General features: G+C 32.5%; 2 protein-coding genes across 2 annotated transcripts; both read left to right on the forward strand.

Moving 5' to 3' along the window:
• Window positions 1-11,061: 11,061 nt before the first annotated feature.
• On the forward strand, window positions 11,062-13,063 carry LOC122590217. The gene is made up of 3 exons (XM_043762554.1): window positions 11,062-11,663; window positions 11,789-12,156; window positions 12,240-13,063. The coding sequence occupies exons 1-3, from the start codon at window positions 11,062-11,064 to the stop codon at window positions 13,061-13,063; spliced, it is 1,794 nt and encodes a 597-aa protein (XP_043618489.1).
• An 863-nt stretch (window positions 13,064-13,926) lies between these two features.
• LOC122590227 lies at window positions 13,927-14,787 on the forward strand. Its single transcript, XM_043762562.1, has one exon. It carries the CDS (start codon window positions 13,927-13,929, stop codon window positions 14,785-14,787), a length of 861 nt encoding a protein of 286 aa, XP_043618497.1.
• Window positions 14,788-25,693: the final 10,906 nt, after the last annotated feature.

The following is a 25,693-nucleotide window of genomic DNA, read 5'->3' on the forward strand; positions in this document are numbered from 1 at the left end:
TTTCTGGCGGGATCATAGAAGTCGTAACCCATCGTTTCCTTAGGGTATCCGACAAAGATGCACTTAGTAGTTCTGGGTTCAAGTTTGTCAGGCGTATCGCGCTTCACAAGTGCCTCACATCCCCAGACTCTTAAGTAAGACAAATTAGGGACATCACCATGCCATAATTCGTACGGTGTCTTGTCAACCTTCTTGGTTGGAACCATATTGAGAATGCGTACAGCAGTCTCTAGAGCATAATCCCAAAACGAAAATGGGAGAGTTGTACAGGTCATCATTGATCTCACCATGTCTAACAAGGTTCGATTTCTCCTTTCAGACACTCCATTATGCTGAGGAGTGTATGGAGGAGTAAGTTGTTGGACAATGCCACATGCTTTAAGATAATCCTTAAACTCTTGGCTTAAGTATTCACCACCTCGATCCGAACGAAAAATCTAGATGGTTCACCGAGTTGATTTTCAACTTCATTTTTAAACTCTTTGAATGTTTCAAAGACTTCATGTTTATGTTTAAGCAAGTAAACATAACCATAACGATTGAAATCATTCATAGAATGATGAAGTAGCTAGCATTTTTCCTTGACATATATCTAAAAGGGCCACATACATCGGAATGTATTAGTCCAGGTGGTTCCTTAATCCTCTCCGGTTTTACGCGGAAAAGATATACTTGTCATCTTTCCGAAAATACAAGATATGCATTTGTCAAATGATTCATCATTTGATTGTAAGATCCCTTCACGTTGAAGTTTTTCAATGCTTTTCTTGCTAACGGTACTTCGAAAGACACACATTTATCAAACGATTCATCATTTGATTTGTAAGATCTCTTCACATTGAAGACTTTTAATGCGTTTCTTGCTTATGATAATGCCGAAGACACGCATTTATCAAATGATTCATCATTTGATTTGTAAGATATCTTCACATTGAAGTCTTTAACTGCGTTTCTTGACAAAAAAATTAAACAAGATGACCATGTCAAAGATAGAGTCCAAGTAAACTTGACTCTTTTGCTATTGAATTATCATTTGAATCTCATCAACATTTATAATTCAGTTAAAAAGATACTTGAAGAACTGGTTAAACCAACTTGCTTCTTCTTCTTGTTCAACTCAGCTAGATACTTAGGACAATTCCTTTTCCAGTGTCTCACCTTAGCATAGTGATGACAAGACTGGTCTTTAGCCGTATGCTCCTTTTTCTAAAGGGTCTTTTAAGGTTTTGAGACTAAACACTTTGTTTCCTCTTACCTAAGTTCTTGCCTTTAGCTTTACGGTTGTTTTGCTTTCTAAACCATTCCCCCCTTGATCATAAGAACTTGAGGTATCTCAGATTTCTTGAAAGGTTTTCTTCATACTCAATCAACTTGATATGAAGTCCAACTATGCAAATCTGCAATTATCTCTTATATCAATAAAAATTGACAGAAGATACGCATAGTTTAATCCTTTCCATAATGCTCAAAGTGACTCTTCATCTTGAGTACATGAGCATTTACCGGTTTCCCATACTCGTGTTCAAGTTATGGAGTGACTCAATTAGCTAAAGAGATTCAACTCCAACTTGTTTTTCGTACATAGACTTGAGTTATTTGATCATATCACACGGATTTTGCAATCCGAATTGCCTTTTGAAGCTCAGGAGACATGCTTCTAGCATCAAATAAGCAACCTCAATATGTCTATTGTACCGAGTATTTTATGCTTCCAACTGCAAAGCAGTGGCATTCGCATTAGGAATAGCGGTATCTGAGTTTCAATGACGTCGGTTTTCTTTTCAACTCTTAGAACAATTCTCTATTGGCAAAAACACTCATTGAAATTGGTTTTAGAAAGTTTTCTCTTTCTAGCATCGACCTGAAAGCCGATTCGTGTATGTTTTGTGAAAGATTTGTTGCCATTTACAAAACAGATTTAAGTTCAAAAATCAGTATTTTCGATAATAAATCCTTAAGAAATTAATTACCCAATGTTTATAGAATAAACAATTAATTTCATTAAGGCTAGGATCCAATTGACATACAACCATTTCATCAGTTGATCTGCTAGAAATGATTTCACTCAAAAGGTAAGTGACGAGCAATAATTGCATTACAAGTGCAATTCCTAGAAAGTATGGGACCTACGTAAGACGCTCGATTCATCAAGCGATCTTTTGTAGTCATGTTTTGTCTCATCTTTTGCCACGGGTCAAGGTCTCACCGCTTAACTCGCTTTAAATCGTCCAACTAAGAACGTGCAAAATTGACCACCACTGTGTACCAGTGAATGGGTTTTGCCATGCAATCGTCATTTCACCACTATGTACCAGTGAGTAAAACAACGACCCCATGTGTCCTTGACAAATTGGATGGCAATGACTTAAGTTTATTGGGTCATACAATTTGATATGTGATCAAAAAGTTATGTTTAGGAGATTCATGCATATCTTCTAAACATAATATTTAATAGAATCATTTGTATAGTCTTAGCAACATGAGAGAGCTCGGTAGCTCAATTTGAACGCACAAAGAAGCGCAAAGGCAAAGGTATGCGATAAACGCGATTTAAAAACCCGCCCTTTTAGAAGGCTAGCGCACTCCGGCTTATACCTCTCTTAGAGTTTGTTCAAATGGGTGAGCTGGTGTATCTCAAGGTTGTAGGACTCCAAATTTATTAAAAAATCTCTTATTTCGATATTGCTTAGTCAAGTTTATTTTTTTCTCAAAACAATTTTACATTACAATTTATATCTCAATAAATATGCAAAATTATAAACAATAACTATTTAAGCATGCAACGAGTTATGGTAGGCCACCTAAACATGTTACTATGGTTTATTTATGTCTAATCCGGCTCCCCCTTCAAAGAAGAGGACCACATACATCAAGTTGCCTTGATTGCGTAAGCCTTAAACATGTACATCACAAACAATTATCATATAATCACATAGTTAGCTTTCTGGAATTTCCAGTAGCTTTACGACCTGTTTAGACCTGTTTCTGGTCCGATTCAGATTTCGACCAGAAATACAAAGTTTTAGCCCTATGTGTTGAGAATCTACAGTTCAAAGCACAGCTTCTAACTCATTACGGATTAAAAGATATGAATTTTTTAGTAAACTGTCGCAAAACAGAAAGTTTATACGAAAAATTCACATTGTCACACAATTAATTATACAATTATCTAGCATAATTAACCCTAATGATCAAGATTTCATATCAATATATCTAAGTAAGAAGAATCATGAATAATTTGCATGAAAAATTCATGATTTTTACTTCTTTTTAACAATTAAAATTAAAGGTACAACACATAATTACATACAATTTATCACATAAACATGTAATTAATCAAAACTTGGATTGGAAACCCTAAAAAAAACTTTTTTTTTTTTATTTTCTGGAAAAAATTTTCGAACCATATATATTTATTAAATAAAAACTTTTTCTAATTAAATAATGTAATTAAATTACAAAAACAATTTAACTCTATATATATATATATATATTCGAAAATTTGAAGATCAAGAACCCTAACCCCCCTTCAAGTTTTGATCTTTTGGTAATCAAAAAACATACATAGTAGGCTCGTGATACCACTGTTGGGTTTTATAACTAATTATCATAACAAATCACAAAGCACGCAACGGAAGACAAGATCTATGCAGTTTAATTAATTAACCAAAGTATAGAATTTGTACCTTATAATGGAAAGATTAAAGATAAGAACAAGGTTTAACTTAACCTCTCTACAATTGCACACTCAACATTGGAACGTATGTATGCTAGTACTTGATCACGAACTCACAAACCCGTTATGTATCTCCCTTCTTTCGAAACCATCTGTGAACCGAAAACAATTGTTAACATCTAACAAAATACAATACAATTAATGCTAAGTATTGAACATTATTTATATATGAGCAAGTCCATGTGGATCGAATGGCACAAAACCAAATTCTCTTGGAGAATTTGTTTTCGGCCGAATAGAAGAGGAAAAGAAGGAGGGTTTTTAGTGTGGGAAGGTATATCAAACCCTTAGATTATAATCCTCTATATATATGGATATATTTAGGGTTTAGTAACTTGGTGACCAAGTTTAATCAAAGTCTTAAAAGGCTTCTCAAAACCGGCCCCTTTTAGGGAATTAGGGTCCAACACCAATTTCCTAATTTCACATTTAATCCTCTTTCTAATTAATTTAAATACAATTAATCCTTTAACTTATTTAAATTAATTATTTCATGATCAAACTAATTAATAAATTACATTTAATATATTAATTAATTATAGTTACATTCACGTTGAGGTGTGACCCCGTAGGTTTAAATACTTTTCAGACATACGTTCATTTTACGTGATTATATTCCAACAGATATAAGTTTTGAAAACCCGATAATGAGATCACGTTCGCTACACTTGATAGCTTTTAGCATTTCCAATTTATGTCAATGCCAATTAATTGGGAGTGAGTTATTTGTTAAAATGGGGCTGGTTTTGATTTGCGTTACAAGAATGGTGTTGGAATTTGTAAATTAACTTCATGTTGAAAATATGATTAACCCAATAACCCGCATATGAGATTGCGGGTTGATTTATTCATACCACACTTTGAAATTGTGTTCATGATCGTTCAAAAAGAAAATTGGTTTTTTCATGAGTGATCGTGTGTGTTTATGAACGAACAAAAATTACGAACGCAAAGAAACGAACACAAGCGAATAAACATATTATTCAACATTCCGAAAAATCAATCTTCAAAAAATAGTTATGACATGTATTCGTGAATTGAGTAGAAGATATAGTTACGAAACATTCATATGTTATTGTTAGGGCGATGTTAGGTTCAGACGTGTAATTTTTTTCTTCTTAAAATTTTTAAATCTTGTTGTTTGTACGTGTTTAAGTTATGATTTTGTGCATTCTTGGTTTCTTGATGTGATAGATATCATTTTCAGTAATTTGATGGATGTTAGGCTCTCAAATATCCAATAATCAAATGGGCCAAACAAACGAAATGTTGGAACTTGTTTCTTGTGTTATCAACAAAAAGAAACAAAAATGGTTATGTAAATCTTTGAAACAATTTCGAATAGAAGTTTTGGCCTAAAGATATTTGTAATGTCTAGTTTTGAGCTACTATTTTTATTTTGTAACTCTTATTTATTTAGGGGTTGGGTATTGTAAAACAAGTATTAAAGTAAAACAAATAAGACAAGATCTTGATCCTTAGATCATGGTTATATTGATGCACGAAGACTCACAAACCAATTGATGTACGATGATTTTCATGATGCACGGTAATTATCACTGAATAAAAACCTATTGTTTTATTTGTTTTACTTTAATAGTTGTTTTATTTTACCTAAAACCTATTTATATATTTTAAATAGCAACTTTGCTTTGTGAGGCAAACTTACTGTTCCTAAAATGTATCATCTTTCAAGCACTTGATACTACTAATCATAGCCACAGACATATGATATATTAACTAAACTAGATTTTTATCCCCCGGGAAACCGCGGATCGATTTTAAAACAACGAAATTTAACACTAAAATATTATTAGCTATATATAATGTGAAAGTAATAAAATAGGATTAGATATAAACCGGACAAAGTAGGAGTTGTACATTAGATATTACAGATAGTAACAAAAGATATTAAGCCGAGATTAATATAAGACCTTAAGCATATTTGTAGCAAAACATGTTTTCTAGCCTGAATGAAATAAGCCATGACTTTGTTAGCGATATATTCATCTTCACAAGCATCGAAGCACTTCTTTGGTTGTAGTACACCGGCTATACCCGAAGAAGACCAATGGCTCTGATAATAAGTAGTAAATGACATGAAGGTTCAAGCTTTCGGCTATTGACTTTTGACTCTGCAACTTAAAACAGGCGATTTCATGCAAGTAGAGCTTTCACCACTTGTTAAAGGCTGCAAGTAGAGCTTTCACCAATTGTAGTTTCATCAATGACAAATGGACTAGGTTGTTTTAAACCAGGGCTTGTGGCAGAGTCCCTCTTGATCTAGATAGCCAAAGAGTCTCTAGTAACAGAACCAACATCCTTTGAAAATGTTACATAAATTACTAAGCAGTTGTAGTGGAATCCATATATTATCTTTAACCGTAAGCAGAACCAAAACAGAAATAAACGCAAACTTGTTTATAAAACACCTTAGAGTCGGTTCGTATTTGTGAAGACTCATCCAGTTTGGCATATTGGTGATGAGCTTCTTCCATGGTACACTTTGAATCACATTAACTAAAGTCAAAAATATTGTCATTAAATTTTAAACCAACGGATGTAATGAACGTAAGCTGTTAACTGCACAACTTGATCAGAAAGCTTGCAACTACAACGCAATTGGACTCTTGTTTTTATTAATCATTTAGCGTAAATAAACTAATCATTTGAGTATAGGCTTGTTTACATTGGTAACCTTGTCTATTTCAACAATCTCATCAACATGCCTATGCGGTGTCTTGATAAGAAGTTATAGCACAACAGGTGGACTATATTATGTTCAAAAACGTATAAACAGAGAATAACTCTACCTTCTTAGATTGTTAGTATCTTCGATATCCTCATTGATAAACAATCGGGTTCCATACATGTCATTTGGTAGAGTCATCATCCCTAGACATAAGACCAAAACAACAATATATATAGACTAAAAGTATATGATAAGTTAGTGCCATTCTAAAATACATTAGCCCATTCTCGATTCAGATTCTTAATTTCCAACTTTTACGAAAAAATTAGGCAGAAGCTTCATCTATATTCAAATCCCATTGACTATAACCTTCTATGAAATTACGGGCAGAAGTGCTTTATACATTGATTACTTATGAAATTATAAAATAAATGAACAAAAGAATCCAGTTTGGCCAACCCTATCTAAACCCATACATTTTGACTAAAACCATTGCATATGTTACCCAACCCGCCCGCTTTGACACTTGGTGAGGTGTTACTTGATTTGTTTTCGCCTATAACAAAAATCGAAACATGACTAACTTTTTTTTGATTTGGAGAATTTCATGGATGTGTTTGATTTGGTTGTTTATAACTTTGTTAGTCCCACCCATCCAGCCACCATTCATTTAGTTTATAAACAAATCTATCAATCAAAACATAAAACATCAAGTTATAAGTAAACAAATTTAAACAAATAATTATCATCATCCAGACATCCTCACCATTAGCATTCTTAAGCATTTGGTGATCACCTGTCTTCGAAGTTTCCTGTCACGAACAATGAAGAATTAAGCCATTAAGCTAAACATGTCTAAGAGTATTTGAAATTCAAACTTCTTACCTCCAACGGTAGTAGTCTTCCCTTTTTAATACCAGCCTACTTTTAGCACTACGCATTTGGTGAGTTACCTTTTCAACCAAACGTTTTGTAGTTGACCCATTTAGCCCAGATTGACTCACTCATTTTAAAATGGCCTGGTCTAGTATTACACCACTTAATATGTAAATTATATCATTGAGGTCTAGTGTAATGATAAACCTGGGCTGCCCTAAGAGCAATGGTTGAAAGCATGGAACGATCACTCCATCCCTACAAATAATATGGGTTATTCAAGAATTCACCTGCATCTAGTGCAATGATGTACCCACGTCTGTTCAAGAATTCACCTGCTTCATGGAAATAATATGGGTTATTCAAGAACCATAAGTTGTTCAATTATGAGATTTGAACAACATATAAAACAGGTTACATATTTACCTAAAAAAAGAATGGGCCGATGAACATCGCCCATAGTGTATTTTCATGCTAGAAGTGCCTAAATCATTTTTGATCCATTTGATATGTCTATAGAAGCAAAAGGACAAGGAGTGTTTCAAGTCAGCCTGATATGTACTAAAAAAAGAGACTTGTTATAACCGAGCCCATATCCAACCAACACATGTTGCCATCTTTAGTCTAACAGTCCGTTTAAGAGAAATCAATGTATTATGTGGCGACTAAATTAGAAGTCCAACTGCACTTCAATTGGCATTCATTGTCGTCCTTTCATTCAATGACTCACGATTATTAAAAAAAACATAAACATGATGATTACTATATTGTAAACCATGATGAAAAGTTACCGTTTCAATTGAATCGGCACCAAGGGCTGAGAATTTTGAGTTGAGTACAGCCACCTCCCTTCTCCCTTCTGTCCGCATCAGTTCACCTCCCTTCTCCCTTTCTGTTTGAGCATCAGCTAAAACATTAAATCTACTTGACCAGTTTACCCTAAATAATTTCAAATCTTGTAAAAAGCTTAACATTAAACCTAAACCTAGCTTGACCAGTTTACCCTGGATATAATTCAACATCTTGTAAAAATCTCACACTGTAAAAAGCTTAGTTAGGCCATTACAATCATCAAAATCTTGACATTTTATTTTATTTTTTTTGCTTTTCTTTAATGATGAAAGCATCATCCTTTAAACCCTTCTCCACAAACACGTTATAGAAAAGCTTGAACCCAACTCTTTGGCTTCATTTCCATCAAGTGTATGTAAGTTTCATGTCTAAGAAAGTACCCATCCAAACCCACAATTTTTCTACAGATTGCTTTCCAACACCTCCCTGAGTATTTAGTGACATTTTCCCCCAAAAACAATAAATGAAAAATTATGTATACCTGGGGGGATTTATCTGAGAGCTATTCATATAGAAAATCTGACGAAGACTCAAAGTTTCCAACGAACCTACATCAAAAGCATGACCAAATATTTTGAATTCAATAGATACCACGTGTTCTCCCTATCCTTTATATTGTACTTCAAACTTTTTCAATAGCAAAAAGTTTATTATATTCAAGAGTTTCAATACCTTTTCATCATCATCATCATCATCTTCAAGGTGTGAATCCCTTTATTTCAATGGGAAGATTGTTACATATGAACATTAACTTCACATTTATAAGAAGTATAGGTTGAAAATATATAAGTAATAGTTATTGCAAAAAATTACCTTTTCAAACCAAGAACAACCAAATAAATTCTTTTTTTAATCGGTAGTAAAACAAAAAGAAAATGAAAAAAAACTTTAGAATATTACCTTTTCATCATCATCTTCATCTACTGCTGACTTGTAGCATTTTCGAATCCAGATTCTTGACTATTTTTAATCTCTAGCAGTCCACCATAAATCTGAATATATCAAGAAAAAGAAGAAATAAAGATTTGGTTCGAATTTAATTTTGACAAATACCTTGATTTCCATCATCATCATCATCAACATCATCATCCTTAACCGAAGTTGTTTTAATTTTCTCTACATATATATCATCATCAGAAGCCGCTTCACATGCCTATATCCTTTAATCTTATTCTTCTTCTTCTCGAATTCAAGAAAAAAATAAACAAATTGATTTATAGATGTATGTATATGTATGTATCTATATAATATAATGTGTATATATATATATATTTACCTCCAAAAGTTTGGATTAGAAAAAGAATCAAAGAACAAGAAAGAGATGAAAGAAAGTGGTGGAAAATAAATTTTTTTTAGATCTGATGATTATGAAACCTTATTTAGCCTCTCTCTCTCTCCATTATCCCTTTACTTGCCTTTTTCCCACTTTCAAAATTCAAAAGACCCGCCCAAACAACCTCTCACTCAGTATTTGATTATTAATTATTAATTATTAATCCCACCCAAAACACCCTCTTTCACACACAAAAAACACCATAAAAAACACACTATTTGATGTCATACTTCCAATGTGGCAGCCTTCATTGCTCAACACGTCACTTTTGTGATGTCACAAGCTTACCCTCCTTTAGTATGAAAAGGGGGATTATCACCTGCATTTTGAAGTCTTCTTGAATTTTCTTACTTTTCATTTTCAACCTTTCCTGAATTTTCTTACCTTATCCTTTCTGATTTTCCCATGCTTCTCATTTTGCATTTGATAAAAATCCAATTAACTCTTCTTCTCACTCTCAACTGCTAAACCCGATTTATCTTCTTCAGTTTTCGAATCCAAAAGTATACAAAACAAATAATGGGTACAAATGGAATATGATATCATATTTGTGCATTCCGAATTAATTTTGTGTAAGCTATAGTTTATTTTTCAATTTCATATCATTGCTTTTGATACTATTCTTTATATGTGTTTGATTATACTCCATAATCTTGGGATATAAATGGTATACATCTTGCCACTTTAGTATGACTTAAGTAACACTTTCCTGAATGTCAACAAGCGTCACCTTTTTATTGTCTTTTTGTGTTTCGGTATCCCCTTCACCATTATACCTTTAGGCTTTAGTTAAAAGATGGTTTATTCTAGGCAATATATATGTACTTGAGTTTCGCACATAAGGTGTTTGATGAAATGCATCGGTAGTTACTCCTATATGTTACGAAAAAGTTTTGATTATTGTACAGTCATTGTAGCTAAAAATTAGATTATAATAGATGGTCAGTTACTTTAAGTATTGTCAAACAACATGACCCGTTTCTCCATACATGTAATCCTTTTTTGTGTTATTGAACAGCTTACGTACGGCTATATTTATCAGTGCTTACATCAGCTATAAGGTATGTTCCCATTTATACATCTTGTATATTGTATGTTTAACAGCTCCTAAGTGTGTACGTACTTTTGTCAATTGCTATTATGTTTTGAAAACTTTAAAAATTTAGCTTTTCCAACTACTTAAAAATGTCATCCTCAAGTAAACGTAAACGATGCCCAAATATTGCACCTGAAACATCATCAAATACTTTTGAAGCAACAACTTCTCAAACAAGAAACTATACGACACTTAGGCAATCCCGATATCGTTCTGCTATCACCCATACTTCAAATCCGTCTTTATATATTGACAACGGTGACTGTACTTGGATTTGTGAATATTGCAATGCTTTTTTTTGGTACGAAGAGCGTTGCAAGTCTACTTCAGTTAACGGACACGTTAGGTATAAGCAATGTTGTAAAGAAGGCAGTGTTAGGTTACCCCTTCCAAACAATTACAGTTCTACAATCGTTAACCTTTTTAACTAGTCTAACTTTTTAACCAATATACGTGCATATAACTCAATGTTTGCTATGACATCTTTCGGTGCAAAGATTGATAACTCTATCAATAACGGAACTGGCCCATACCTCTTTAGAATTGAAGGACAAATACATCATTGGTTAGGGACCTTATGTCCTCCGGCTAATGAGAAACCTCGATTTTTACAAATGTATATTTATGACACTGAGAATGAAGTCTCTAACACATTACAAATCTTCAGTGACAATACTCGATCTCAACTATCAGCTAACTTTGTCTCCCTTATTACAAATGAACTACAGGAATGCAATGAGTTAGTAAAACTTTTTCATACCGCTAAGGATCTCATTCATTCAACTGACGTGCCAAACTTTTGTATCCGTTTATATGCGTCACATCAACAATTATGCTACGATAAACCCTTTGCTGGTTGCATCGGAGCAATTGTCAATGACAATGACTGCTTCTCTAATAGCTTTGACATCATCATACGTAACAAAGATAGTGGTCCTCAACGTATCAACAAACTACACCCTATGTACATGTCATTGCAATATCCATTATTGTTTATATATGGTGAACCTGGATGGTCTCCTGATATGGGTCTAACTACACCTCCAGACGCTAAAGAGAGAAGTTTGTCAATGAACATGTACTACAGTTACCAGCTTCATGATCATTTCAACTTATACACATTACTATTAAGAGGGGCCTTTTCCAACAATACTTGGCTGATGCTTATGTTTGTATTGAACAAAGCCGACTTGACTATTATAGGCTTAACCAAGACATATTTAGAACCAAGCATCTTCAAGGGATTCATGATGCTATCTTAAAGGGAGACCACGACAGGCGTGATATTGGGAGAAGAATAATTTTGCCATCTTCCTTTACAGGAGTCCCTCGGTATATGTACAAGCATTATCAGGATGCTTTGGCAATATGCAGAGTCCATAGAAACCCACAATATTTCATCACTTTTACATGTAATGTAACATGGTGTGAAATTCTGAGATATATGGCTCAGTATCCTTTGCTCAAAGCCCAGGACCGTCCAAACATTATAGCAAGAGTTTTACATATAAAAGTTAACTCACTACTTAATTTCCTGAAAACAAAGAAACCATTTGTTGAGGTCGCTGCAGGTAACGTTTCTTCTACATTTGAAAAGTGTGATTACTTCTCATGTTGTCATACTAATCGTACTTCGATGTTTTAACAAATACAGATCTATATACCATCGAATTCCAAAAAAGAGGCCTACCCCACTATCATCTGCTGTTATGGGTTGTCCCTTCACAGAAGATTAAAGATGCCGAAGATATAGACAACTACATTTCAGCTGAAATTCCCGATCCATTACTTGAACCCAAACTATACAAAATAGTTTCTGACTGTATGATGCATGGTCCCTGCGGTCTTGCAAATGTGAATTCACCATGCATGAAATCAGGCACTTGCTCCAAAAAGTTTCCAAAAAACTATGAGCAAACTATGTCGTTTGACAAAAACGGGTACGCTAGATACAGGATACAATTGACACCTCATTCTGTAGTCAAGAATGGCGTCCCATTAGACAACCAATTTGTCGTGCCTTACAATCGTACACTCTCTTTACATTACGAGGAACACATAAATGTCGAGTATTGCGGCTGGAGTATGTTGATTAAATACTTATTCAAGTACATATCCAAAGGAACTGATCGCATACGTTACGCAATCACAAGATCTCCTGCTCTACCTAATGAACATGCAACAAACAACAATGTCCCACAAATTGATGAGATAAGTAACTTTGTTGACGGACGTTTCATATGTCCCCACGAAGCCGCATGGAGAATATTTAATTTCCTAATCCATGATAGAAATCCGCCTGTGCAAGTATTATCAGTTCATCTAGAGAACATGCAAAACGTACGCTTCAAAGATAAAGATCGCCTACCTAATGTTGCAAGGAATCCAAACGTGGCAAAGACTACACTGACTGAATGGCTTCGAATAATCAGATGGATTCGAGAGGTCGACACCTGCGTTACATCGACTACCTTTTAGAGTACAGATGGGACCTAACAAGTAAATGTTGGATTCGTAGATCAACAACAAAAACCCTTGCAATAGGAAGACTAACTTATATACACCCAACATGTGGGCAGGCTTTTTATTTACAAATGCTTTTGTTCCATCAAAGAGGTTGCAAGACATTTGAAGATATTCGCACAATTTCGGGAGAAGTATGTCCTACGTTTCGTGACGCATGTCAAAAGCTAGGACTACTTGAAGACAATGACGAATGGTCTAACGCTTTAAATGAAGCTGCTCTCTAGGCAACAGCACGAGAATTGTGAATTCTATTCACCCATATGCTTTTATTCTGTGAAGTGTCAAACCCAACCCAACTATGGAATGCACACTGGCATAAGATGGCTGATTACATTGCTCATATGCATAACATTGTCAATTCAGTACTCCTACTTCGTCTTTGTCAGAATTTGGAATACCGTTACCTCGACAACAATTGCTTTGGGATTTAAAAAACAAGTTACTAATGGAAGAAAAAAATTATGATATGCAACAACTGGCAGATGATCATTCAATTTGTCGAGAAAGAATGAACACCCAGCAAAGGGAAATTTACAACTACATCACATCGACATTGGCAGCAAACAATCAGGTCCTTGCTTTTGTATATGGTCATGGCGGTACAGGTAAAACATTCTTATGGAGAACTATCATTTCAGCTTTACGCTCCAATGGAAAAATTGTTCTTGCAGTCGTCGCATCAGGCATAGCATCGTTACTACTACCCTCTGGTAGGACTGCGCACACCTACCCTCTGGAAAAACAAGTCGTCGCACTCGTGATTCAAAATTCCATTAGACTTGAGTGATGACTCAACTTGCAATATCAAGAAAAACATGAATCTCGCACACCTACTAACCGAGACGTCACTTATTATTTGGGATGAAGCTCCTATGAGTGACAGAAAATGTTTTGAATCATTAGATAGGACTCTCAAGGACCTCCTAAACAACACTACCCAACCTTTTGGCGGAAAGTCCATACTACTTGGAGGAGACTTTAGACAAACCCTACCTGTTAAACGAAAGGCCTCTAAAGAAACCATCTTAGCCTCATCATTGCCCAGATCATATCTGTGGAGTAAATTCAAGATCCTTAAACTAACCGAAAACATGCGTTTGCGCAAACCAGATTTACAACCAGAAGAGATAATTGAACTTTCAAGATTCTCTTCTTGGTTACTAGCTATCGGAGATGGCATCCTAGGAACACCTCACAAAGATGAACCGAAAAACACCAAAACGATTAAAATTCCGTGCAATTACATGATACCTTTCCATGAAAATGCAATCATCAACCTAATTCATTTTATATATGACACCAACACTTTACAAAATCCACCTGCTATTACTCTATCTGAAAAAGCAATAGACTGTCCTAAGAATGAAACAGCGGAGGAAATCAACAAGAAAGTACTCAATATGGCTCCTGGAAAGACCACAACTTACCTTAGTACAGACTTAATTGTTCCTCACACTGGCGATCAAGGAGATACTGAAGTGCTCTATCCAACAGAATATCTCAACACCCTTACCTTTAATGCAATACCGCCGCACCAACTAGAACTTAAAGTTAACACACCTATCATATTGTTACGCAACCTAAATCAAAGTGAAGGCTTATGCAATGGAACCAGACTCATTGTAACACAAATGCTACACAAATGCTGCCAAGAATTATCGAAGCAGAAGTCATGACAGGCACAACAATTGGCAACCGTGTTTACATACCGCGTATAACACTAACACACACCGACAATGAGTTACCATTTGTGTTTAAGAGAAAGCAATTCCCATTTAAATTGTGTTATGCAATGACTATAAACAAAAGCCAAGGACAATCATTAAACAAAATTGGCATTTACTTGCCACAACCCGTTTTCAGCCACGGACAGTTATACGTAGCATTATCAAGAGCTACCAGCCCTTCATCGCTAAAAATACTGATCGTTCCCAACCAAAAAGATAACCCTAACGAAACAAACAACATCGCATATGCTGATTTCATAAGTGAAGTGAACACCTTTTGACCATGCAGTTTCTTTTTAACTTATATTACCCCTTGCTAGGTAAACCTATCACCTACATATCTTAAAGATTTTAATAGCCAATTGTATATACAAATTCTGTCACTACTAAACTGCATATTTATTTGTTCTTTTTGTTTCTTTTCTTCTTTTTTGCATGGGATACCAAATTTCAAAACACAAGACTTATACATGTAAAGCATAATGTATCTTTGTGCAAATTATGAAGAAACAACTTGAGTCAAATACATGTAAGTGACATTCACTTTTACATAAAATTCCTTTACCTTGCTGCCAAATTTGCTAGGTAAACCTATCACCTTTATATGTTACAGCTTTTATTAGCATTCCTCAAAACAGAGCCAATGGTGTGTATAAATATTGTGGCAACTATATTGCATTTTCATTTTATATTTCATTTTATTTTGGCAGGAGGATACCAAATTTCAGCCATATTGTATCTTTCTGCAAACTCTCAAGAATCTACTCACGTCACATATATGTAAGTCCATTGATGTGTTGTACAATCCAATAGAAAAGGCAAAATTTAGAGTGTAAAACTATTGGTAAAAATGAAACGTTCAAAGACAAGTTACAAAAAGGCTATTATCTCCGGTAACATATCTATAGCTAAAGTGGATATAACCATAACGTTTTCATTTTTACCAATGGTTTTACACTATTACAAGCATTGTGTAACTCCCACCATTGAAGACCCATCTAACTGAATGCATCACATTACAGGCATTGTGTAACTGCCACCACGGAAGACGACAACTCAATCACAAAAGTAATCTTCTTCAACAAACTCCCTAAACATGGTCACTTAACAATAACCCTCAGCAGGCTGCAATTTGTAGAACATAAGCATATTAAGTAGTATGACAACTTAATTTCATGTAATCTAATAATACACTATCTGTATAATATGTTTGATTTTTGACTGCTAAATATATGCACCACACACTTCTCTTTAATATTCCCTTCTTCATAAACACCTTTTCTTGAAAACCTGTTACCTGCCGTAACGCGCGTGTCACAATTCTAGTTTATTATTGAAAAGGAAGTAAAACAGAAAATGAAGTCGCTAAAATAATGGATGGACAAGACGGATAATTAAAGAGTTAAAAGTACTTTTTTACTTGGGTCAGACGGAGGCCCAATTAGGTTGATCGCGACTCGTGAGCTTTACTTTCCATTTTTTTCATTGTATATGTAATTTCATACGAGTAATATTTATTTTAAATTGTACAAATGAACAATGTCTAACTCTATAAGTAATTAAGTATGATGTATGCATGAGAAATCCTGATAGTTATATCGTCTACAATTGTAGAGTCTGTAGCTAGGTAACACCGAGACGGGTACGGCGAAGGGGTACGGGGACACTATGTTGAAAAAACCAAGATACGGGGATAGCAAAAATACGGCAATAAAAAAATATAAAATTAAAAATATATTAAGGAAAATTCAATATAGATAAATATTGATGTAAAGTGTAAACTCAAAACATACTACATATTCAAAATAGACAGATATTGATGGTGATGAATGTTGTTCGATAATAATAAATTGATGTATATGATGATCAACTGAGATTTGTTAGAATGATATGTATATGTATATACGTCCCAAAAGGTCATAATAAATCGGTTAGAGTTTTTAAATGGGCCGGTTATCTAATTTGAAGAAAATACAAACACTAAATGGGCTAGGAGACGTTCCCATATTCAACTAAAACGTCCCCAGACTCCTTCCGCAGCCGTCACCGAAATCTGAGACGTCCCCCTGCCGTTTCCTTGTTGTCCCCGTCCCTTAAACGTCCCGGGAAAGGGTACCCTGACCTTTCAGACGTCCCCGTGCAACATAGGACGTCTGTAGTTTCTTCAGCATTTCAAAAGGTTATGGTGAAATTTGAATTCATAATTACATCTTAATAATTTTAGTTTTAATGTATTTATTTCATAATATATTATAAAGCAAATAAGGTTTCAACTTTTAATTTCAATTTCAACAATGTACACATGATATTGCATGATGTATCATCAATGCCCACAACTTTCAACTTTCATTTTCATCTCTCTTCTTAAATCTCAATCATATAGTTTTTCTCTCTCATCCCTAAATCATTTTATTCTTATAAGTCATTCAAAATCTTTTATCTCAAGAACTGTACATCGATAAATTATAGAAATTATATGGGTGTTCTTATAATTTCATGCTCTTTCATTAGAAATGTCATTCGATATATTTTTGACGAATTTTTAAATCCAAGGGCGGAGCCCGTATGACTAAGGCATTTGGCTATCACACTCTATGACCTATCACCCCACCATCTCACCGCCGTAACACACAGATACTTTCTCTCGTTTCATAGTAAAACACGAACAATTCATTTCATTTTCTTCTTACCACTCAAATACATGTTAGTGATTGTTTTCTCCATTTCCACTCAAATTGTGTGCATGTTTGTATGTTTATTCAACGACATGTTGACAGAAATTTTTATCTGACTAAATATATGATTACGAACATAACTCTCATTTGCATGCTTATGTTGAAAATACTCAATTAAGTTTTTTATAGGGAAAAATCCATAAAAAAAAGTAACCTGTTTACTCAAAATTCTCAATAAAGGAAACCTATTTAGCTTTCGTTTATTAGAAGGATTTTATTTCTAAAAATTTCCTAATGAAGGTAATATCGTTAGTTTTTGTCGTTAGTCACCCGTTAAGTGACATGTCGACATGTCACGTCCATATAAAACTGACATTTGATGTGGCATTACATGAGAATATATTATTCTTTAACCTCATTTTTTCTTCTTCAAAATCAATCATTATCCATATCATTTTTGTATAATACATATAGATATAAATTATACTATAACCCATGTTCAAACTTTAAAGCATAAACATCATCATCAACTCAAATCACAAATCCTTCGAAATATTTTTAATGAAGAACACAAATCCTTATACTCAAACAACAAAACCCACAAAATCAAATATGGTGATGATAATATATATGTTGGAATATGATCACGTTAAATAAACGCATGTTCGGAAAGTATTTAAGCCGACGGGGTCATAGGAAATGACACTTATACTCTATGTATTTAATTAATATGTTAAATGTAATATTTTAATTAATATGATCAAGAAATGATTAATAAACAATAGTTAAATGTTACTATATAAATGTTTATTAATTAAAAGAGAAGATTAAAGTGTAAATTGGAAGTTTCGTGTTTGGTTCATGGAATTCTTTAGAATACGATGTAATTGGAATGTAAATTCTATACTTTTCCTTGTTTGGTCGGAAAAAACCATGGTGTGTGGTGGCGGTTGGATTAGAAGTCGGGGAAATATGTGAAATGCTTTTCAATTTGTTGTATATAGTATTATTCTGAAATCATTTTGATCAATTTAAAAATGTTTTAATTGATTGTTGGGTCGACCAAAATTTTAAAAGGGATTGTCGGCTGGAATTTGAAATCGGGTGTTATGGTTTTGTTTTAGTTTGATTTTCCACGTGGACATTTCTATGATGTGGTAAGCTGACGTGTCATTTAACAGAGATATGGTATTAAAAAATAACGATATTACCTTTATTGAAAAAATTTTAGAAATGAAATTCTTTTAATAGACAAAAATTAAATAGGTTCCCCTTATTATAAATTTTAAGTAAATAAGTTATTTTTTTATAGATTTTTTCCTTGTTTATATGATGCAATACTGTTTCATAATATATTTAACAGTAAACGGCCAAATCGTCCTTGTGGTTTACCCTAATAATCAAGTTTCATCTTTAACTATTTGAATTGATACTGACAGTCCTTTTAAGGAGGATAAAGATCACATCTAGTCCTTTACGTAAACGGACGTTTTCTTCCATCCGTTTTCTTTTTCATGTGCCATGCACATGAGGGTATTATAGTCATTTTTAAAGCTAAAGGACCAAACTTGATACATTTTCTCTCTTTCTTCTTTGTATAACAAAACTTAAAAAAAAAAAAATTTCCAAACTTTCACCACCATCATCATCTTCCTTTTCCCCACCAACAAACCCTAACCCTTCAAAACTAAAATTCATTTGAATGGTTTACAGACCATTTACTCTCTTCAATATATATATATATATATTATATATATCATCTCTCACACACATATCACATAGCCGAAATCATGGAGATATTATATATATCATCACACACATATCACATATCTACTAACTCTCTTTATTCATCATATTGGAAATCCGGCCACCACCACAAAGATATGGCCGCCGCCACTAAAATCGAGCCACGACCACGAAGAATGGTCGCCACCACCAACATCGACCACCACCACGAAGATATGGCCGCCACCACCAACATCGGGCCACCTCCATCAAGATCCGGCTACCACCACGAAGATATGGCCGCCACCACCTCTATCAAGGTAAAGGTACAGCCAGCACCATTAAGATCCTACCACCGCCATCAAGATCTTACCATTTTTTTCCATTCAACAAGACAACAAAAAGAGAAACATACAAGAAATTTGTTCCAGTGAATAGAGTTATGTCATCGAGAACTGTGGTGTTCCCGGCTCAGATTCCGGCCAACAGTGGCAGCTAGTGCTGACGGTAGACGGATCTAAGGTTTTCACAGATAAAGGAGGAAGATAACTTGATTTAGGTCGGACATGGGGGCGGTAGAGGATGGTTTAGTGATGGAGATCATGGTGGTGGGTGCTCAGATCGAATCTAGATTTCAGTGTGTGTATGTGTTAACCGATTTACTACCCACCTGAATTAGTAACTTCGAGAACTATATGTAATTACTTATTGTACATATATATTGAAGTTGGTCCGTGATAGAAAAGAACATGACGAGTACGCACAATGGTGATGGGTGTGTATTTGGTTTTGTTATTTTTATGAAACTTATAAATGCTTAGGGGTGTTTGCAAAATATCCAGATGTGGTTGAAAAAATCAATATGTATTTGATTTTTGCATCTTTTTAGTGTTTGCAAATATTCAGATGTGGTTGAAAAAATCCATCATAAATTTGGGCGGATGTATCTAGATGTGTAGTCTTAGGTGTTTGGTGGTGATTAAAGTAGATTATGTATGTATGGAGAAGAAGAATGAAGGAAGGGGGAAAGGGAAAGGAAAAAGTGATAAATAAAATGTCAATAGTGGTCCTTTAACTTCCAAAATGACCAATGTACCCCCATGTGGAAAGTACGTGAGCGATTTAACGGAGGAGAGAAAACGTCCGTTTGCATAAAGGACTGGATGTGATCCTTATCCTCCCAAAAGGACAGCCAGTGTAATTTCAAATAGTTAAGGATGAAATTTGATTATAAGGGTAAACCACAAGGACGATTTGGGCTGTTTACTCTATATTTAATTAATTTTTAAAAAAGCAATGATGGACATAAACAGCTAAACATATTAAGATTTTAACCTTAGAATTTATCCTATGAATTTTTACTCAAACATAAAAAAATATCTTTTTATGTTAATTACAAAATCGTTCTTGTAAATTGTCAAAAGTTACAAGTTCATGTCAATCATTTATAAATTACGGTTTTAATTCTTGAGCCTTATCAACATTTTAGTTTAAAGGTGTTGACTTTTGACACAAATTGTTAACTTTTTGACAAAAAGGCTTTAAAATCAAAATAAAAAACCGGATGAAAAATAAGGATCAAATCTGTAATTTCTGACAAAGTAATTTTTTTTTTAAAGGTGAATTTCGTTAAAAACTTCGTGTCGCGAATCTACAGCGAGAGGTCTATTTCATAAAGGGATTTCCTTATGTCCTTCTCCAGGCTTGAACTCAAGACGTCATGAATAATTAGATTCAAAGCTGAGACAATTTTTATGGACATTAGGCAATTTTAATGATAGACATATTAACGTTCAATTAAATTTAGAAGTTAAATACAATTTAAACGAGTAATGAGTATCAAAAAGAGATACTTTATGCTAATTTGATTGAGATAAATGGCTTTGATTCATATCAATGTCAATGGGTTTCTTGAACGAAGGGCAAAAGGTTGCTTGGCTTCCCCTCCAAACTGTTGCAATATTAATTGTTGATACAACTCACATCGGGCCTACTATATTTAAATTAAACTAAATATGTATCATATAAACAAGCATAATATCCACATGTTACGATGAAATTTTATTTTAGGAGTGATAATTTGTTATAAGAGTAAATATATTAATTTAGTGTTGTAAGCATTTTGGAAACTAAAAATATGCTGAAAGAGACTTTTTGAGGAAAAAAATATGTTTAATTTTATAAAACATACCATAAATAAAAAATCCAAAATGTCATCATAAATTGAATAATCATTCTTTTAACTTCACTAAACCAGTTTTAATAGATACAAATAAAAAAAGAAAACTTGGATGTTAGGTACATAATATAAAATTAGATTACTAAATTGGAAATATCTTATACAAATTTCAAAGATAACCATGGCGTGATTTAAATATTCAGATAAAAGTTTAGATGAATCAATCATTCAAGTCATGTTCCACAAGAAAACAAATTGGAGGAGAGTGATGTATCTTGTGAAGTGTGAAAGTGTGTGTGGGTTTGAAGAAAGTGTATTTTAGGCATAAATAAATGATGCCTTCCACTTTCATGGTCAAATACTTCAACCGCAAACAAAACCTTTAAATAAACAATAATATAGTATTATGAGTAATGATAAATTCTCCATCTAATCACAAAATGAACCCACGGGAGGATCAATCATTTTTCATATATTATTAACGAGGTATATGTAAGTATGTAACTGAGTTTATCCCGAAGTTATTATGTTTATTGTATATATGATAGTACGTAGAATTTGACATTAATCTTTTTAACTTCACGAGAGCAAGTATTTGCGCATTGCGGCGATGAAATGGTGGGGTGATAGGTCATAGAGTGTGATAAGTCATATAAGGTGATAGGTCATAGAGTATGATAGCCAAATGCCTTAGCCGTACAGGCTCCGCCCTTAAATTTAAAAATTCATCGAAAGTATATCGAATGACACCTCTAATGAAAGAGCATGAAATTTTAAGAACACCCATATAATTTTATGATTTATTGATGTACGGTTTTTGAGATAAAAGATTTTGAATGAATTTGGGGAATAAATGATTTATGGAGAACACTCTTAAAATAAGAACGGTGTGAATACCTTAAAACATCATTTTGATGCATTAAAAATCCATAAAACTAACATATTGCATAACTAATATCATTATTTAAGTGTTTAACAACACATTCATCCGTCAAAATCGAAATAATCATGTTTTTTTGTTTTGTGCATCCATCTTGGATGCATATTCATCAAAATGATGCATTCAACAAAAAACGTGATTTTTTCGATTTTGATAAATGAATGTGTTGTTAAACATCTAAATAATGATAATTAGTTATGCACTATGTCAGTTTTATAGACTTTCATTAAAATGATGATTTTAAGACGTTCTCACCGTTCTTATTTAATTGTTCCCCTATATATATATATATAATTGTTGATAGCTTATACATGTTATAATTTATATATATATGTGTGTCCATTTCATATGTTTTTTTCGTTTAATTTTTTCATTAATTATACTTCGACTCATCTTATCGTAATCATAGTCACTAATAATTAAACAATAAATAAATGTCAAATAATATAGTTACCATATCATTTTTTGCCTAGTTGTCATCTTCTCTTCTATTTTTGTTTTCTTTATGTATTATTATTGTTACTTATTATTTTTATGATTATTTTTTTATATTTATTATTATTATTATTATTATTATTATTATTATTATTATTATTATTATTTTTAATAAAGTAACACTTTTATTAAAGTTTCATAAAAGTTACAAAAAATTAGTAGGGAGCCGCGATATTATCTGAACTCTGACACCTCTAGCTATAGCAAAGCTAATCATATGAAAAATATGAGTAGAATCACATGCCCCAATGTCTTGAGTCACGGAGAAATTCAGATCTGTTTCAGTAATGTCTTTGTCTCTTATCATTGGTTGTCTAGTCGTGATAGAAAAACTAGTCTCTCGTGGCCTTTATGGCCAATGAGTCTTTTTTTATTGTAATTGTACTTATTCCTTTAGTTCCCTAGGCGTCTTGCTGAAGCACATGATTAATAAAATCTTAGTTGTTTTAAAAAAAAAGTAAGGCTACCGTATCCTTTTTAAGTTCCTCGAAGGAAGCGAATGAGAAGGGTAGAATAATAAAAGTTATAATCTTATTATTATTACTACTACTCCCACATGTATATTTGTTATAATTTAATACTAGCGAATTTATCCGGGTTCAACTCGGGCGTTTTAATTAAAATTATAAAACTATAAAATATGCATGTAATTTTTGTTATTAATTATAAATCGATATGGAGATGATGAATTGAAAAACATAATAACTATAAAAAAAATTTAATAACATAATAATTATAAAAAAATTTCTTTATTTGTAATAAAAGATTAAGAACTTTAAATAAGTATTTAGTGAGCTATTTTTAATTAAAAATATTGTAAATTATTTATGACATCATAGTTAAAATAAAGACCTTTTAAAAAAAATGTAAACTTAGCACATCACAATTTTTCTAAAAATACTTTTAAAAGACAATTGTCTTTTATTTAGTATATAGATAGAGATTTTAATATTTTACTATATATATATATGTATATATATTTGACGTATACTATATATTAATATATTATAATCTTATTATTTACATCAGCTATAGACGGACAGTTTTTATAGTATCATAAACTATAAATAATGTTGTAACTATCAATATATATTTTATTTACATTCTTGGTAAGTCTCGTACAATGTGTGAGTTTAATATAGTTATTAAAACAACTTGACATGTGATGATTGTAGTAGAATGTAACCTAACTAAATTATTACCCGCGTATTACGCGAGTTTACATATACTATTACAACTATTGATATTAAAATACAATATAAACACAAGAAATGGCGACACTACAAATAATATTACAATTATCAACACTTTTAATTAGTGTAAACAAATTTTTAATTTGTCCACGCTTTGCAACTACGCTAACTATTGATATTGCAACTGCGCTTAAAAAGGCATACTAAAAATGTAGTGTGGACAAATAAGGTGTTACAAATTATATATAGAAGTCCACAAACTTGTAAAATGCCACATTTTTTTTGTTTGGATAAATTTCTACAAATTTCTATTTCAACAATCCTGAACAAATCACTAATTAATAATGTGGATAATTGTAATATTATTTGTAGTGAGAATATTAAGTAAATAAATAAAGGCATAATGAAATATATAGAAATATAAAAACTGAGTTTGCTGTTTTTAAAAAATACATTAAAGTAACAAATTAGAGATAAAACTACATTTTTATCGAATGATCAATTTCGGGGATATGAGTATTTATAAATATTTTGGTAGATGAATATAAATTCTATTCGGTTATCACTTGAGTACTTATATGATATCTAATTTTTAGGCTTTGTAAAATTGCATATGTCTTCAAATTTTGTAACGGTGAATCCATAATGAGGTCCTAAAAAATCATTTGATTTAGACCATATAGTCAATCGATTAAGATATTCAATTTTTAGGCTATGTAAATATGTAAGTTTTGATCATGGGTATCTTTTAAATTTATTATGTGGGTCTCGGATGTGAGTTTTTTCAAGGTTTCGGGTTTAAGTCTTGGGTTTCTGATCTCAAGGTATTTTCTATGAGGAAGAGATTGGAGATCTAGCAATTCGCTGATTAAAATTGCCTCTAGCACGTCTAAATCGAAACTAACTTTACAAAAAAAATTAAAAAATAATTATGAAACTAAGACAAAATAAATGAAAATTTTTTGGAATAACGTTTTTTTTTTTTAATATGATTGAGATGTGAGAATAAATGATTAAAGACCATGTACATATTCCCTAGTATTCAAATTGAAGATACGATTTTCATACTATTAGGTGGTCGATTTTTTATTTTTTTATTTAATTTGATTTGATTCAAAAAATTTAAAGTTGAATCTAAAAAAGGAATTAAAAGAAAAATAACATCAGCAATGTAATCAAATGGTTATCATTAAATTTTAAACTTCATCAAATGGTCCAAACTTCTTAATTTATGAATTAAGGTTTCTCTTTTATATACATTTAGAGATTTTAAGCAATTGTTGGTTTTTTTATTTATTAAAGAAACTAAATATGATTATTTTCCTAAGAAATATTTAGTTGGACATTTTATTGTTTAATTCTATAATTATTATTCTAAGAAAATGGTTAAAAGTGTAAAGTGATGATAAAAATAAAAAAATTGTAAATTATATTAGTGACATGTGTGTTATTTTTTTATAATCATTATTTAGTTGAATATTTGTGATAATTATGAGTTTTATTTGTTACTTCTTTTATTTTATAATTTTTATTTTAATAATAGGGTTAAAAGTTTTAAATTGATAATTAAAAATAAATAAAATGTAAATTTTATAAATGATGTGTTGATTTATTTAATTTAGAGAAATTGAAAGTTTTAATTGGTCAA

Source organism: Erigeron canadensis, chromosome 1 (genome assembly GCF_010389155.1).
Source record: "Erigeron canadensis isolate Cc75 chromosome 1, C_canadensis_v1, whole genome shotgun sequence".
NCBI lineage: Eukaryota > Viridiplantae > Streptophyta > Magnoliopsida > Asterales > Asteraceae > Erigeron > Erigeron canadensis.

Bases quoted from the DNA above. Each gene is read 5' to 3' on its own strand.
- LOC122590217 (XM_043762554.1), top strand. From the start codon at position 11,062: ATGACATCTTTCGGTGCAAAGATTGATAACTCTATCAATAACGGAACT. The intron at 11,664-11,788 runs GTACTACAGTTA...TGACTATTATAG, and splicing joins AGAAGTTTGTCAATGAACAT to GCTTAACCAAGACATATTTA. The intron at 12,157-12,239 runs GTAACGTTTCTT...TAACAAATACAG, and splicing joins ATTTGTTGAGGTCGCTGCAG to ATCTATATACCATCGAATTC.
- LOC122590227 (XM_043762562.1), top strand. From the start codon at position 13,927: ATGAATCTCGCACACCTACTAACCGAGACGTCACTTATTATTTGGGAT.